This window comes from Thalia democratica, chromosome 7 (genome assembly GCF_965202585.1).
Source record: "Thalia democratica chromosome 7, ktThaDemo2.hap1.1, whole genome shotgun sequence".
NCBI lineage: Eukaryota > Metazoa > Chordata > Thaliacea > Salpida > Salpidae > Thalia > Thalia democratica.
Window position 1 is genome coordinate 35,007,587 of NC_139171.1, and position 17,194 is coordinate 35,024,780.

The 17,194-nt window shown below is 26.3% G+C and overlaps 2 protein-coding genes across 2 annotated transcripts; both read left to right on the forward strand.

Moving 5' to 3' along the window:
- The first annotated feature begins 3,456 nt into the window (after positions 1-3,456).
- Positions 3,457-4,043, forward strand: LOC145840313 (ubiquitin-related modifier 1-like). Its single transcript, XM_082947529.1, has one exon. The coding sequence runs from the start codon at positions 3,479-3,481 to the stop codon at positions 3,776-3,778; it is 300 nt and encodes a 99-aa protein (XP_082803655.1). The 5' UTR covers positions 3,457-3,478; the 3' UTR covers positions 3,779-4,043.
- On the forward strand, positions 4,013-12,295 carry LOC145840312 (PIH1 domain-containing protein 1-like). The gene is made up of 5 exons (XM_082947527.1): positions 4,013-4,106; positions 5,856-6,069; positions 9,315-9,509; positions 11,271-11,489; positions 11,742-12,295. The coding sequence occupies exons 2-5, from the start codon at positions 5,866-5,868 to the stop codon at positions 12,021-12,023; spliced, it is 900 nt and encodes a 299-aa protein (XP_082803653.1). The 5' UTR covers positions 4,013-4,106; positions 5,856-5,865; the 3' UTR covers positions 12,024-12,295.
- Positions 12,296-17,194: the final 4,899 nt, after the last annotated feature.

Below are 17,194 nucleotides of genomic sequence, written 5' to 3' on the forward strand. Positions count from 1 at the left end.
ATAATACTGCAAAAATTTTCTATTAACATATTGAACAAGCAGATTTTGTAAGCTTTTTAGTATTGATGATCTGTAGCAAGGACACTTCCATAGTGAAACTGTGATATATACACAAAAGTTTATCTAGCATAATTTTAGAATCGAAGTGTTTTTTGTTCAAGTAAATAATAGAGCTCTTTATAACTAAGCAGTTAGTTAAGTATTTTATGTAACAAGTTAATGTGTATACTTTACCTCTTTATAATTTTTCAAAGTTGTTTAAACTTATAAAATAAGTTATAAAAGAGGTATATGCCAAGATTAAGTTTACTTATTATTTGTATTTTTTGTAGAGTAACTTAAGTTTTTAAAGTAAATAAGAGTATATTTATTTGTTACAAAATTTGTACTAAATGATAAGAGGAAATATTTTATACAACAGATATAGAGTTTACTTTTTTATGTCTTTTTTTTACAGTCACTTAAGTATATTCTTTTTTAATTGGATTTTAATTTAAGGATTTTATATTAAATAGTTTGGGTAGTATTTTATTAAACTAATAAAACAATTTAAATAAATAAAACATGTTTTAAGTAATTACTTTTTATTATTAGATATTTTTAACTTCTAGGTTGTTTTACAACTTATATGCTAAGTCTGACTAAAGTTTGTTTATTTAGATACATTTATGCTAGGAAATGCTAAAAAATTGTTTATAAGGTAATAATACAAGTATTTTGCTGATAGAGCTGTTTATTACAAACATCAATCATACAAAGATGGTTTAAGTGATGTACTGGAAGTTTGATGATAGAATTCAGTAAAAAACTGTTGTTTTTAATCTGTATTAAAATTAGATTGAAAGCTTTATATAGTTTCAAGTGTTTGATTATGTATTTTAGAATAAGTTTAATTTAAGAGTTTGATTTAGAAAAGTCAGGAAAATTTTAGTAAAAAGTCAGGAAAAAGTCGGGAAAAGTCAGGAAATTTTTCTCAGCTTGATCAGTGGCAACCATGAGGTTCCCTATAGGAAGGGAAAACTAAAACAGCAAAAAATGAATATTTCATTTAAAATATATCTCCTCCTACATTTTTCAAGCAATCTTCTTCAAACTTTCACAGTCTAATCTTTATACAATAACAAAAAAACGTTACTTTGAAATTAAAAAAATTTTTGTAAAAATTTTTTTTTTTTGAAAAAAAAAACACTTTTCTTTTTTAATTTTTGTGAAATTTTTTTTATTTTTCTAAATTCCTAAAGTAACGTTTTTTCTTTTATTATAAGAATTTTTTTCTGAAAATTTAAAGAAGATTGCTTGAAAAATGAAGGAGGAGATAGATTTTTAGTGAATTTTAAAATTTCCAAAAAAATAGACCCCAAAAAATTTGAGGTCTATACGTTTATATTGAAAAATTTTTACAAAAATATATATATCTTCAAAGTTAAATGACGTTTTTAATTTTATAAAATCTGGCTTGTGGTTTGTACTTATCGCTTTCATATAAAAGCTAAAGTTAATTTTTGTAAAAAAAATGTTAGACCCCCTATGACCTTAAAATGTGATGCCAAATTAAAACTTTTGATTAGATAAACTTTATCCAATAAGGCAATTTAAGAAAATTTTTAAAATTTGTAGGAAAAACATTTAACTTTGAATTGTACACTAATTTAAACAACAATATAGTTACATCATAAATCTATGTTAAAAATTTTGAGCTTTAAATTTCAACAGTCAGTTTATAACATTATCAATTGCAAATATTGTGTTTATTATTTTATTTCTATTTTTTTAGCAACTAATTTCAATGTGAGTCATGTTTTATTACTATTTTAAGGTATATAATATTATAACCTTTTTCTATTCTTCATTATTAACAAAATTCTTAAAAGCATAACATAAGCATTAAATTTTTACTCAAGTTCAGTATCTTTAAGTTTTATTTTTGTTGTTAAACCATTAGTTCAATATTTTGTTTTAAATTTTGTTTTACTTCCATTTATTTTGTTCAAAATTACTTTTAGATTTATTTACAACAACTGAGGATCTCCTATATGCAAATAAAGAAATGAAACATTGTTTTGTTAGTAATAAACTGTTAAAATAAATAATAGATAAAAATGTCCTTAAAGACATTGAAGTCTAGAACTTTGAATTGTTTGATTTGAAACAAGTTACAATATTATAAAAAATATATCATAAAGATAAAATTGTTTGTCACCATCAAAAGTTTTTTTATTTAAAAACACATTTAAAGTAGCTTAACTGTATCTTTTAAATGTTGTTTTAATATTTAATGCAGTTTTTTACCTTAAACTTAACTTTATACTAATAAATAGTTGAACACAAAAGGTCTACTTTCAAAAGCCTGAAAGAAATTTAGAAAATTTGTAAGAAATTTCTGTAAAACCAGTGGCCACATATAGCTGCTGAAAGTCAGAGAACATAATAGGTTTCAAAATACAATAGGTTCCCTATGAGAGGAGCAAAAATAAATATATATAACTATTTCTCTAAAAAAAATTTTTCCTATGTTTTTTGAGATAAGGGCATAGGGAGGTCTTTCACTTTTTTCACATTTTAATCTTATTTTATATAGTTTTGACTAAGCCACAAAATCCTTTTTACAGACTTTAAAAGTTCAAAATAGTTTTTGAGATATAGCCGGTCAAAGTTGGAGGCAACAGTACGTTCCTTATGGGAGGCGCAGCAAATAACTAGAAATCATTAAAAATCTATCTTGTCCTACGTTTTTTGATATACCTACCTCAAATTTTCAGGAAACGTTCCTTGCAATATAAATTCTGTCGGAACAAAGTTCTAAAAATTAAAAAATAAAAGTTTTATTACAAAAACAAAAAAACTGTTTTTATGTTTACAATTTATATTAAATTATTATTTTTTACTTTTAAAAAATTCCTTACAGCAGATTTTTTTTTTAAATTACAAGGAACATTTCCTGAAAGTTTGAAGTAGTTATCTCAAAAATAGTTGGAGAAATTTTTAGTGAAATAGTCTATTTTTGCTATTTTAGTTTGCAACTCCCGTAAGTAACCTATTGTTGCTTCTGAATTAGACCGGCTATATCTCAAAAGTTATTTTGAGTGTTTAAAATCTGTATAAAGAAACTTGTAGCTTAGTAAAAAAAATATAAAATGAGATCAAATTGTGAAAAAAGTGTTTACTCCCCTATACCCACAATAGTTTTTGTTTTTTAAGATAGTCATGATTTCATAATTAAAAAAAAGTATTAAATTAAGTTGTATAACTTCTAAAGCTAAAAATAACTTAGGAACTACTTAAAAGAATATTACATTTGCATAAAAGTATTAAATGATTTATTATAGAGCTATTGTAGTATAAAAGGTTAAAAATAAGTTGCCTTAAGTTGTTATTTGGAAATTTAACAAAACCAAAAGAAGTTGTAGTAATTATGTTCTATTTTTCACAAACCTACATACCAAAATTAACAGGAGCATTTAAAAAATTTTTTTAAAGCATGACTTTAAACATCACACTTGAGTTTAGTGGTGGCGCTGAATTGTTATTTGCAAATCAAAAGTGCATCAAAGTTAGTTTGGAAAAACAAGAAGAGAAATGGACGATAAGGTCCTTGATTATGTACATCAATGACAATCTGATACAAGAGCGTAAAGCAGACTTTATGAGCGGAGACACAGTGAGACCAGGAATTTTAGTGCTGATAAACGATGAAGACTGGGAGCTCCATTACAAAGAGGATTATGAGTTGGAAGAAAAGGATGTTGTAACATTCATATCAACATTGCATGGTGGATGAGAACATTTTGAATTGATGTGCAATTTCAAGTGTAGGACTTTAGGAAAATGCTTTTTTAAACTATGTTATTCTGCACATTCTTGTTTTTTTTTCTGCAAAAATTTAGTTTGTTAACTGACTAACTACATATTTAAATGTTCTTATAATGATTTTAATAAGTTAAGCTTTTCTCAACAAAATAATTATGTTTTCTTTTTTGTAATGTTTGGCAGTATTAAACATTTTTCAATGCTTACAAAATATTTTAAACACATTATTTTGCAGATTATAAATAATTGAAGTTGACAACAAATTCAACTTATTGGTGTTTTGAATTTTTTCGAACAAGGTACAAATTTTATTTGTGTTTAAGTTGCTATAAAGAATAAGTAAATGTAATAACAGAGTTGCAACACACTTATGCTAATTTAAGATTAATTATTTGTAGACCACTTCAAAGCTTTTTTGTTATTTTTTGCAAAACTCTTGCTGGTTTGAATTTATTTCATATATCTTAGCCTGATTTTTATGGCTTTAAATTCAGCTTTTTCCTCAAGTATGGTTTTTTTCTAAATATAAAACCTTTTTGTTATTTTTTTCAAGCTTGATTAACTGTAAGTTTTATTGGTCTTTGGCTCCCAGTAATTTTTTTCATTTTCTCATAAAACCTGGCTAGTTTTTGCTCATTGTAGCTGGATTGTTATTTTAAGAGTGGCAATTCTAATTTATGCAACTATTAGTAAGTTAAATAACTGAAAAAGTTATTATCAGTTTATAGAATTTGAAGTAAATTATTGAAATATTTTTTTTCTTTTAGAGTAAATGTAAATTAGAGGGTGTATTAAGTAGGCAAAAATATTAAGTATGTTTTATGTAGTTGTTTTGCATCAATAACTTTATGTGGTCTTTTGAATACATTAGTTTTAAAAAATATTTTATTAGTTGATAGTGTTATGAATTTGGCTATAAGTTGGCAACGTATGGTCCGCCGAGTGAAAATAATCCGCCTGCTAAGAATTATAAAATTTATTTGAAATCTGACCTGCAAAAATAAAACTGCGCTAAACCAAATTTTGAAACTTGTACTATATATTTCAACAGTTAAATTAAAGAAAAAAAAACATAAGTCTAAGATACAATTTACGTAAGATTTAAACTTACATTGAAATATTTGTAATAAGTTCACATAGAGTTAGCATTTTGTAGAAATAAGTTGGATAAGTGAGTAATTTTTGTGAATTAAATGAAATTTAAATGCTCCCTCAAACCAAGTACTAAAACTTGCTTTATATGGCAACTAAAGATGTTTCCTACCTCAAAATAGACAAAAAATTATAAAAAGCCTGGTCTCAAAGATTTGGCTTTAAGCACATAAATAAAAATTTCTGATATGAATTATTATGAAAAACTCAACATACCTACAAGGTTGCAAAAATCCTGAAGTTTTAGAAAAACCTAGAATTTAGGCAAACAAGACCTGAAAAAACCTGAAATTTAAGAAAATTTGAAAAAAACCTAGAAAATCTAAAATTTAGAACAAAAAACACTAAATAAACTGGAATTTTAAGCTGTTTTTACACATAAAGTAATGAGAATTTAATTAAATATGAAAATCTATCAAATGGATAAACAAAATTTTATAAAATATATTTTTTATAAAAACATCTTTAAAATTGTTATACAGTATCGTTTTAATGGTGTTTACAGTTTTTTACTTTAAATTTGATTTTATATTGAAAACAGAACAAAAAAAATTCTTAAAAAACCTGGAAGAAAGTCAAAACTTGAAAAAGTTTTAAAAAAACCTTTGGCAACCCTCTACTTAGCTAAATCTACAAAATTTGAATAACTTGGTTACATGACAACTGAAACTCAATAAAAAAATTAAAGAAGCTGCATTAAAAAAAGGTCTAGTTAAAAAGATGACAAACAAAAAACACTGATTAAAAAAAAACTATTTTAAAATAACACAGAGTTTGAATTGTTGGAATTTAAGTTGTCATGCACCCAGTAACTTTGAGACTTTTATTTAGTTGATAAATTAAAAGTATTCAAAATGTAAGCTTTTTGTTTGAGTGCAATAAATTCTGTTTTTTAGACAAAAAGAAATGGAAGAGTTGCTGAATGTGAACAAGTCGAGCGAGAGTAAATCCGATGCTGAGCTTGAGAATTTTTACAATGACCTGCTGTTGCAATCTCAAAAAAGTGCCAGAGACAATTCAGGAGAAAATGAAGTGAAAAATTACAACTCGGTGAATCCAACTCCGGGATTGTGTGTTAAAACTAAACTGAAAGGAAAAGATGCTTCTAAAGTAAGTTTTTTTTTTGAAAAGTTAATAAACAGTTTTTTTTTACAACATTAGGGTTCATGTAAATCTATTCACAACTTTTAACTAACCTACACATTATAAATTTTTACAGTCATAGTCGAAATATAGAAAATGTATTTGCTGTAAATATTACGTAGATTAGGGTTTCCCAAATTTCAGGGCCATTTCAGAAATTTAGTGGCCACAAGTAGTAAAGGTGCCATAATTTGAAACTTACCCTAAATATTCTTTTGGAGTTAATGATGAAAAGCAATAAAAAAAGTATTAAGCTGATTTATGGGTAGCTTTTTGTGAAATCTTGTAGGAGGTGGCTACAGCTTTTCAATTTTCTTAAAGAGGCCTTATAAAAAAGTTTTGGAACCCTGATGTAGACACTCACTATTGTTAGGTGCGATAAAGTTAAACATCAAAACTGTAAGGTGAAAGAAGTTTGACTTGTCAATATCCTTACTATATTCATAAATTTAATTTATATGTAAAAAATATATTTTTATAAAAGTTCATTTTTAAATTTTTTTTTTTGACTTTTTACTTTTAAATATTAAAAAAGTATTTCTAAAAAACTCATTTTTTTAACTTTAAAAAGAATGAGGAGGTGTATGTTTAAGGGCATAATAGGTGGATGTAAATCACTTTTCTATAACTTGATCTTTATTTTAATTGTTTTAACTAAACTAAAGGTTGCTTTTTATAGGTTTTTAAACTATCTTTTAATATAAAGTCAGAGAATACAGTAGGTTCTATTTAGGAGGAGAAAACTAAAACAGTGAATAAATAAAAATAACTGAAAAAATACATTTTTGAGACGCATATCTCAAATTTTCATAAAGTGTTTCTTTCATATAATAAAATAATCTGCAGTAAAATTGAAAAAAAACTATTAGTTAAAAAACTTAAAAATTCTTAAATTATATTTTTTTAAATATTGCAAGAAACATTTCCTGAAAGTTTGAGGTATTTATTTCAAAAAACCTAGGAGGAGATATATTTTTGGTGAAGTAGTTTTTTTTTTGCATTTTTAGTTTGCGCTTCCCATAAAGAACCTAATAAGTTTTTAAAATTTGACCAGTTTTCACTCAAAAGTTTCTTTAATTTTAAATAAACAGTAAAAATTAGCTGGTTTTTTAGTTATTAATGTAAAAATTAATGTTAAAAAAAGTCTTTTTTTTCTTTCCAGATCAGTTTATAATACTTAAGTAAATTTGTTATACGTATTTGATATTACAGTTTCGAAGTCAAAACCAACATATTTCAAGAATTCTTATTTTTCTAAAAAAATTCTGAATGGCTCACGAAATATATTGCAAATAGTGTTCATTAGAGTAGAATTATAAATATGGCAACCTTTGAGTTTTCAGCTATTTTTTTTTTACATTTGCCAAATACTACAAAAACACCCTGTGCAAGATTTTAGACAATTTGAAGAAACTTGGAATTAGATTTTCTGAAGATTTTAGCTGGAAGTTTTTTTACATTTGGCAATTATTACAAACACACATTGTGAACCGTTTAAGACAATTTAAAGAAAGTTTTATGGTGGTAATTCTTGATTATTTGAATAAGAAAACTGGAAACTGAAGAAAACTTACAAAAGGTGATAAAAATTACACCTGAAAAAAAAGCTAAGAAAGTTACATAGAAAGTCGGGAATTTTTTTTCAGCTCTATTTGTGGTAACCCTAAAAATTTGTCTAAAGCCGTAAGGTACACACTTTTGCTACGGTGCTTACTTCATCAATGTCCCTACTGTGTTCAAAAAAGTTTCTGACACAACTAGTAATAAGAAATCAGAATATACTTTTATATACGCTTTAAAAAAAAATCCATATAACTCAAAATTTTCTTTAATTACATATTTTATGAAAATAATTTTATAGTTCATATTATATGCCTTAGTATAAAAGCCATTGTTAATCTTTGAAAAAAAAATGTTTCTCTTTGCAGTTATATAGTTTTTTTTTAACTTTTAAAGTTGCTTTAAAATACGAGCATAAAAGCTTTTTTTTGTCGGAAATTCCATCAACAAACTAATTAATGAGGAGACGGGCCACTTTTGCACGAAAGGTCATTTTTGCCCGGGGGGTCAATTTTGCTAGAATGACAGTTTTGCCCGAGAGTAATAAAAACTAACAAAAAAAAAACTGACCAAGGGTAAGGAGTAACAATGATCGTAAAATAATTATTAAAAAAGGTAGGTGTCAGAAAAGCACAGCGTCACTTTAGCACGTGTCGTCACTTTAGCACGGAGTGATACTTTAGCACTGCGTCACTTTAGCACAGAGTGAAACTTTAGCACGAAGTGTCACTTTGGCACGGCGTCACTTTAGCACGGACTGACACTTTTGCACGGCGTCACTTTAGCACGGACTGATATTTTTGCACTTAATAATTTTAAATCTTTTAAAATGTTCATTAAAATGATGTTTAATTATTTAAAAATTGTTAACTTAACAAACAAATGTGAAAATAAGCTCTAACAATTTTTAAATATCGTCTTAAAAAACTTATTAACAATGTTTTTACTATGAGCTTAAAATGAAATAAGTAAGTTTTTAATTTTTAATTATTTCACCTTTTATTTAAAAGTTTAGTACGCTTAAAGTTTAGCCTTATTATAATTAATTTATGCCTTATATTTTTTTTAATAACCATAGAGCTTGTATTTATTGCTAGCTTTATTAAAATAGTTTTATTTCGAAAAATAAATAAAAGTATCAAAATATCATTTGAATTTAAATAGTAAAAGAAGTTAATATTTTTTTGAAATATACCTTTGTTTTAGTTTAAACCAAAGTTAAACTTGTAACTCATTTAAAGCTTGTTAACTTTTAATTTACATGTTACATAGTTCGTTTTTAGATTTTAAATATAACAGTACCTAACGTTATCTAAGTATAGAAAAATAATTGCAATATAAATTCTGTGCTAAAATGTCACTCCGTGCTAAAGTGACACTCTGTGCTAAAATGTCACTCCGTGCTAAAGTGACACTCCGTGCTAAAATTTCACTCCGTGCTAAAGTGTCACCTGTGCTTTTCTGACATATTCCCTTTAAAAAATGTCTTTGTGCAAAAGTGCCCCTTTGCGAATTTTTAATACCTACCCAATAATTAACAACCCTTACACTTTTTTAATATATTAATCGGGGATTCAAGTCTGTTGGTCATTAAAAAAAAAACATTAAATATTTTCCTAAAAGCATGTATTAAAAAAATTCCAATCCCACAGGTGTTCATCAACATTTGCACGTCGAGCTGCGTTCCGGCGCCAAAGACGATAAGCGAGCAGGAGCTGCTGAAAATGCTGGACGAGTACGACGACGAGTCGGACGAGGTGGTCAGCTACCGCGTCCCCATGAGCATCGGCGAGGGTCACACGGAACTCGACAACAAAAGTAAAGCTTGCACCGCCTACGACGTCATCGTTAGTTGTTGGTGTAAAGGTTTGATCGTGTCAAAATTCGTTTGTGCAGCTCAGGGTTCGGCAGGTCAAAAAGGAACGTTTTTTATGTGCTTTGAAAAACATATTTAAAGACAATTTTTTGAACAAAAAAAAATTAGGCGATAGAATATCCTTTAAATATATCAATAAAATTTTATTTTGTGTTTTCAGAAATATTATTATGTTAAACTAGCTGAACAAAAATTTTAATGTGGCTCGCGGGCCGCAGTTTGCCGACCCCTGGTGTAGCTTCAACATTCATAATGTTATGATTTTTTTTCGTAGTTTGGAGTTGTTTGAGACTTGTGAGTAGTTGTTTGTGTTTATGATTGTTTTAACTTTCCAAGGTTTTAATTTTTTTTCCAATGAATTATACTTAAGGGCGTAGGGGGTCCACCTTGATTTTTACAAGTTGATCTTATGTTATAGAGTTTTGTCTGAGCTATCAGAAATTTTTGATAGCTTAAAAAGAATCAATCAAATTTTGAGATATAAGCGATCAAAGTTGGTGACCTCAAAAGGTTCCCAATGAAAGGCGCAAATCAAACAAAAATAAGTATTTCTTTAAAAATTTATCTTCTTCTTAATTTTTTAACCAACTTTCTTCAAATTTTAACAGAAGTCCATTATTAAGTTTAAAAAAGATTATATGCAGAATTTTTTTATTATTTAAAAAATAAAATTTTTGTCAAAAAAAAATCTTTTTTATCTAAAAATGTTTATACTAAAATTGTCGCATTATTCAAAGTCATTTAAACTATAAAAGGAACGTTTCCAGAAAATTTGAGTTCTCTAGCTCAAAAAATAAAGAATCAGATAGGTTTTTAGTGATTTTTTTTAATTTCCGAGAAAATTGACCGCAAAAAATTTGCGGTCCATACGTGCGTATCGGACACTTTTTACAAAAATTACAACATCTCAAAGTTTAAATAAGATTTTTTAGTTCTAGAAAAATTGGCTTGTAGTTTGTACTTCAGGCTTTCATATAAGAGCCAATGTTATTTTTAGTTAAAAAGTGTTGGACTCCCCTATGCCCTTAAACTACATTAGTTTAAATTACGATACTAAATAGTTGTTTAGAAGAAAATTTTCTCTTTAGTTTCAAAAGTTTTTCTTATTAAGGTTTATTTTAAAGGTAAATGCTATTGATATAACAAAAATGTAAATATATTATGAAATGTAAAATATAAAGTTTACTTTTTCATAGTACAACTAGTACTATTTTGATATATACTCAGGGTTACCAAAAATCTGGAGTTTTGGAAAAATATGTAATTTGACAATTTAGGCAAAAAAAAAACAGGAAAAATTTTAAATCTGACATGTTTGAGAAAAACTTGAATTTAAAACAACAATAACTAAAATTTTGGAAAAACTTTGTATTTTAAACTATTTTTACATGTAATGAAATTTCGATTTGACACAAAAAATCTATCAAATAGATTTATTTTTTTTATGAATAATTTTTCTTAATCAATTAAAAAAAAATTAAATAGCTCTACAGTATATTTTTAATGCTATTATACTATTAAAAGCTTTTTTTAAATTTAAGTTTGATTTTTTATCCAAAAAAACTGAAAGAAGTTTACAAAAAACCTTTGGTATCCCCGATACTGTATTTATAGATTTCAAATTAAAACAGTAAAACAATAAAAAGTATCAAAATAATTTAACTTGACAGCAGTTCATGTAGCTTGAAACTTCATACCACGCTCGAAAGCTCAACGTTGCGAGTTTTTGCAGATAAACCCCGGCTTCCTGGCGACGATCAAGGCGAGCAGGGTGTTCTTCGGCTTCCTGATGAGCATAGTGAAGCAGGGAGTGCAGGAGAAGTACGGCGTTGACGTGGACGAGAGCTTCGCGCTGCTGAGGAACAAGAAGTTCTTCGGGAGGGTGCGGGAGCAGCGGCTGAGGAAGAAGGCGCTCGTTCAGGAGTTCGGCGAGAACGATCCTCTCCCTAAAGTCAGTTGTATTCTGTAAATTTAAATGTTTTGCAAATATATATGATTTTTGTATTAAATGTATTTGTTGTTTTCAAACATGGAATTCTTTAACTCTGCCATATATTTACGGAGTTAAGAGTGACGATGTGGTTTCAGCTTTATATAAAGCTTCTTAAGCATTTACATCTTTCAACCAGGCATTTGATTTTTCTTCAAAAATGTCAAACTCAAATAAAACAATCTTTATCAAACTTCAAATGTAAAAATTCAGCCGCAACAAGCGAAAGTGAAGAGGCCGCGGTACGTGCTGGCCAGGGAGCCCGAGACCGGCCGCCCGGAGCACCTGGTGGCGGAAATCCTGCTCTCTGGCGTCCGGAGGGCCTCGGAGGTGCTGGTGGACGCGAACGAGGACAGGCTGGTGGTGAACACGCGGCCCAAGCAGTACAGCCTGGACGTCCACCTGCCGTACGACCTGGTGGACGAGCAGATCGGCTGCCAGTTCGACGTCAGGACGCAGCTGCTCACCGTCACAATGCCCGTCAAGCCTGAATAGTAGTATTTGTATTAATATTTGATGATTTTGTTACGCTCGTTTTAAATAAGTAGTTTATGTATAAGTTTTTATTTTGTAAAAAAAAATGCGATTTTTTCAAACCCCAACAGTAGTGAATATTTGTATAAATTTTAAGTTTTTTTTATAAACAGTTTTTTTTAATTAAAAATAAAATTTTTCATTTAGCTGCTTTGGTATCAACATCTTTTTTTCGTGAAACTTTAAATAATTACTACACTGTGATGTTATTTTTGATTAATAAACTTTAGAACAACTTTTTACTAAAAGCAACTTAATAATATTTTTTTAACTATACTGTAGTAATTATGCAATCTTTAATGATTCTAAAATTTTATAAAAAAAATTCCTGATTTAAAGCTAAAGACAAAGTTTGATGTTTATAAAAAATTTGTGCATATAAAATATATACAAATACATGTATTACTTTTTAAAAAATAAATAAATTTATAAATTTAATCACTTAGTTGAATGTTACATGAGTTTGAGTATAGAGATTAGAATTTAAAAGATAACACCTGCTTTGTTCAAAACTGCTATAATTGAGGTAGTAACGTTTTAAATAGCATTTCTTCAAAAATTTTAATGCCCTAATTTTTGTAAATCGAATGTAATTTTAATGTCGACAGTCTAAACTTAACAAACGGCATTTTTGTTTAATTATTTATTTTTTTCAGTAATGGGTCACAATTTGAATATATACTAAAATTATAGAATTGATGATGAAGAGCAAAAAAAGTTTTAGGCGTAAATAAGAGTGGTTTCGAAATTTATACTAGATATGTTTGCTTGGTAAAATCTCAACAGCGGTTTCTAGTGACTAAGCCTGCCGGATGAGTCCTAATATGGACGAAACCGGCCGTAGGGTGTTTTGGATGCTTTTTTTGTTGGTCATGTTGTGAAGTTCATTCTTTATTAGATATATCAGGAAAAATTGAACTGATGTTAGACCAGGGTTTCCAAACTGGGCATTTTTAAAAAAGTTAGTCAGGCCATAACTCGAACCTTAAAATAGCTATTCTGGAGCTGATGACGAAGAGCAAAAAAAAATATTGTTATTGCTTTTTAAATGCCTTCAGAGGGAAATCTCCTTAAGGAAAAAAAACTGAAATCTGGTTTAAATGCTTCGGCCAACCAAAGACTAAATGTTTCCTCAATTGGCCCGCCGACTAAATACGTTGCCAAACATTATAATATAAGATAGTTGAGTAAAACATAAAATACGACAACGTCAAAATACTAAATCTCATATTTTATCAATAGTTGTTGCTAGAAAGGATTTTTAGTCTTGTATAGTAGCAGTTGTTTCATTAGTTATACACTAAAGTTTTCTTTAAATGACACAACTAAAATTTGAAAATTAGCATTTTTTTTGTTTATTTAGAAAAAGTAGTTCTTTATACTTAATTAGAGCAAGCAAAGTTTTTGCAATTACCAATATCTTGTACTTTTTTACAAATAAAAGTTGGGTGACTATAATGTTCCTAAGCATAACTTTTTACTTTACATGGTTAGGACATAATAAACTAGTAAAAAAGTTGGTATTTATTAATCTACTGCCAGTCCTTAGGTATTTTGTTTAGCTATAGTTCGTATTAGATAACATTGTTTTTTTCTCGTTTAAGCTTAGAAAATTAAATGTCTTTACGATTCTTATGCAACGATTTCAGCAAAATTTGATTATCTGTTTTACCTTAAAGTGTCAAGTGCTTAATGATATGACATAAAACAAGTGGTAGGTTTAGCAGCTACTTGCAAAAATTTTGAATCTGTTGTTGCATTAACAGCTCTATATTTTACATTTCTTTGAATTTGAATAAAAGTTTTTAAACTTTCAACAAAATTATTACGAAACTTTAATGGTATCATGTTTAATTGTTAGTTTTCAGTTTAAATTTAAGGAATAGAAACACTTTTTAATATCAAAGCTATAAACTTTAGTTTCACAAATAAATTTTTGCTTTGCATATTCGTAATAAGTAAATTTTTAAGAAGACTTAAAGTTAAACTGACTAATGAAAAATAGTTGTAACAAGTAGTGAACTTCAAAAAAGTTAAATTCATTTTAAATATTCGGAAAGTTTATGATAAGTAAAATAGAATTAGATTTAAGCTTCATAATATTTTTTCTATATATTTGAATTTTACTCGAGTAAAACAACTTACAGTCAAAATAGATTAGTTAAACAAGCAATTATCAAACTAACAATTAGATTTATATTTTTTAAAAGTACAGAACTAATTTTTCTTTTGCAATATTTCCCTTTGTTATAGAGATCATCTTACCAGCTCTTAAAAGAAAGTAAATGGTAGGTTTTTTATAAATTGAAGCTATGTCTATATATTATGTAAACACATAAGTTTATAATATTTTTATTTAAATGTTTAGTATTAACATGTTTTTAAACAGAAAAGTGTTCAGCTATAATTTGAATAAATTAAAGATAGTTTTAGCTAATACATTTCCTTATAATTTGAAAAATATATATATATATAAATAAATTTAAAAAAAGTTTAATCAACAAAACAAGTTTACTTTGTACTTAAGAATTAAAATACTTAATAGTTGACTTGCTTCTTTAAGTTAATTACTTTCATATTGGAATTTTTTTTTGTTTATTTAACGATAAAAAAAGCGCTCAAAAAGTTTAGTCTAAGGACTTGGTGTACAAAGGAACCTTTCTGTTATCGAGTCGTACACCACATGCTTATAAAGTTTCTTACGAGCTATTATATAACTTTGTTTTAATTATTCAAATCTTTAGTAATAAAACAATCAATTAAACAAAATGAAAAAAAAAATTAACGAAAATTAACTGAATTTTGTGTTTAAAAATGTACTTAAAAACTTGTTTAGTAACAAAAGAAGTAAAAATAAGTATATATAAATATATAAACATACATAACTTTAAATTATCTTATAAAATTTATAAGATTAACTAATTTCTAATCCATTTTAAGTACTAGATAAAAGGTGCTTAATCACTAAAAACAGCTCAAGTTTGAAATTATAATGTACAAATGTAAAATAAAACAATTCTTACTATATGCCTAACAACATACAGAATGAAAGGTTTTACCGATAGTTTCAGAAAAAAATGTTTCATCCAGTGGTATGGGTACGTAAAAAAATGCAAAAAAGTCACCTTTGCACAAATTATATTTTGGTATATAGTATCAATATTTGAATTTAAGTTTAGCTTTTTATTAATGCTTTTTGAAATTTTGAAGAGGTATTTTATTAGATATATTACAATTTTGTTTAATTACAAATTGAGCTATGAAAGTAAGATCCGTGCAATAGTGATGACTTGTTCAAAACTTACTCGTCCCCTCATCGAGTACTCAAGTCAATAATTATTTGCATTATAAATTTATAAATTATATAAAAATGTCTTAATATAAGATCAATTCCTAGATTCGAATAAAAAACAAAAAATTTTAATTTTAATTTTCTAAACAACGTTAATTAAATTTTGTTCATAACTTAAAGGTTTAACAGTTTATTATAAATACTTTTACGATTAAAAATCTTTGTACAATGTAAACCTAGTAAAAGGTATTAATTAAAACATGTTTAATATGGTTTATTTATTTTAATAAGTTACATAAAAATCAAAGCATAATTTTAAAGCCAATTAGATATTTATCAATAATAGTTTAACAATTAATTAGTGTTAGTTACAGGATTTTTGCATAACTAATATAATATTTTAATGTTACGTTATATAAGACATATATGTTTATGAAAGATTAGTTGTAATTTTTTTGGTCCATAATATTCTTATTTAAAACTATTTTGTTGCAACTTTATATTAAACTTACTTTGAAGTAGAATTTTTTATGTATAATTTTTTTGTAGTAGAGCAGAAATGTGTAAAAAATAAAAGTTTTTAAATATTTAAGTTTGGTGACTTAGTTGATTTATATTGATTACATAATAAGAAAAATAAAACTTAAGTAAATATATTTTAGATATAGTATGTAAAAAAACATTGTTTATGTTTAATTAATTGTTGTAATTAAAGAATTTTTGTATTTATAAGAACACCTTTGATATAAGCTGATTAAAGTTTTCAACAAGTTTAACACTTTACTTAATAGTAGATTGAAGAAAGTAAAAGGTTTCATATAAATATGCTTAAAATGCTGTACAATATAGTTCGATAACTAAAATCTACTAAGAAAATCAGAACATTTTTTAAACAATTACCTTATTTTTCACTAAATTAAGATTTATCGTTTGTAGTAGATTTTTACAAAATCCTTTTCTATTTAATAACTCTTAAAATAATGTTTTAGACTAAGTGATGTAAAAAAAGAAAACTTCGTACAATTAAACAAATATAACTTTAAAAATATGTTCTTCACATTGGTGTATTTACTAATATTTAACTTGAGATTCTACAAAAAGTGTCTAAAAATAAATATTAGCTATATAAAGTATAAAAGCACTTTATAAAAACAAATGTCTGTGTTTAACTTACGTATAAATTTCTTTAAGGATAAATCAAAAATCTTTAACATGTTTCGATGGTATAAACTTTTGAATGTTAATAATGATAATAATTCTATTAATTTACATATTACACATTTATGATTTTTCTAACATTTATTCTACTATTTTGAATCTTATAACACAACTAATATTAATCAAAATTAAAAGTTGCTAAATAAGCTTTAAATAAATTTCTAAACGCCTCTTAAAGTTTTACTAAAGTTAGTAAGAGCTTATGTAAATCGTTTTAAACTATAAAGCTGTAATTAATATTGATAAACCCAATTAATTAGTAGATATTAAACTAATAATACGGATTTAAAAAACAATAAAATGCGGTGTTACAACAATATTTTGACATTATACTTAAAACTTATAGTATACTTTATTTACAAACTACATTTATTTATAGTTTTAGTTTATTTAGTTACGTTTAAAAAACTATACAAATCCAGAATTAAATACTTGAAAAAAAACTAGACTTTATAAGTTTCTTTTTATCAATTATAATGCTCTTTTTAAACTTTTTAATTCATGATTATATTAGAAATTTTAAGGAGGCAAAGTTTTGTTTATTTCAAGTTACATTGCAAGTATATGATATTTTTATAAGCTGATACTTTATATTGCAACTAGTTACAAAACAAAAGGTATT

Coding starts and splice junctions, on each gene's coding strand:
- LOC145840312 (XM_082947527.1), top strand. CDS start 5,866: ATGGAAGAGTTGCTGAATGTGAACAAGTCGAGCGAGAGTAAATCCGAT. Junction 6,070..9,314: donor AAGGAAAAGATGCTTCTAAA/GTAAGTTTTTTT, acceptor CCAATCCCACAG/GTGTTCATCAACATTTGCAC. Junction 9,510..11,270: donor GCACCGCCTACGACGTCATC/GTTAGTTGTTGG, acceptor GAGTTTTTGCAG/ATAAACCCCGGCTTCCTGGC.
- LOC145840313 (XM_082947529.1), top strand. CDS start 3,479: ATGACTTTAAACATCACACTTGAGTTTAGTGGTGGCGCTGAATTGTTA.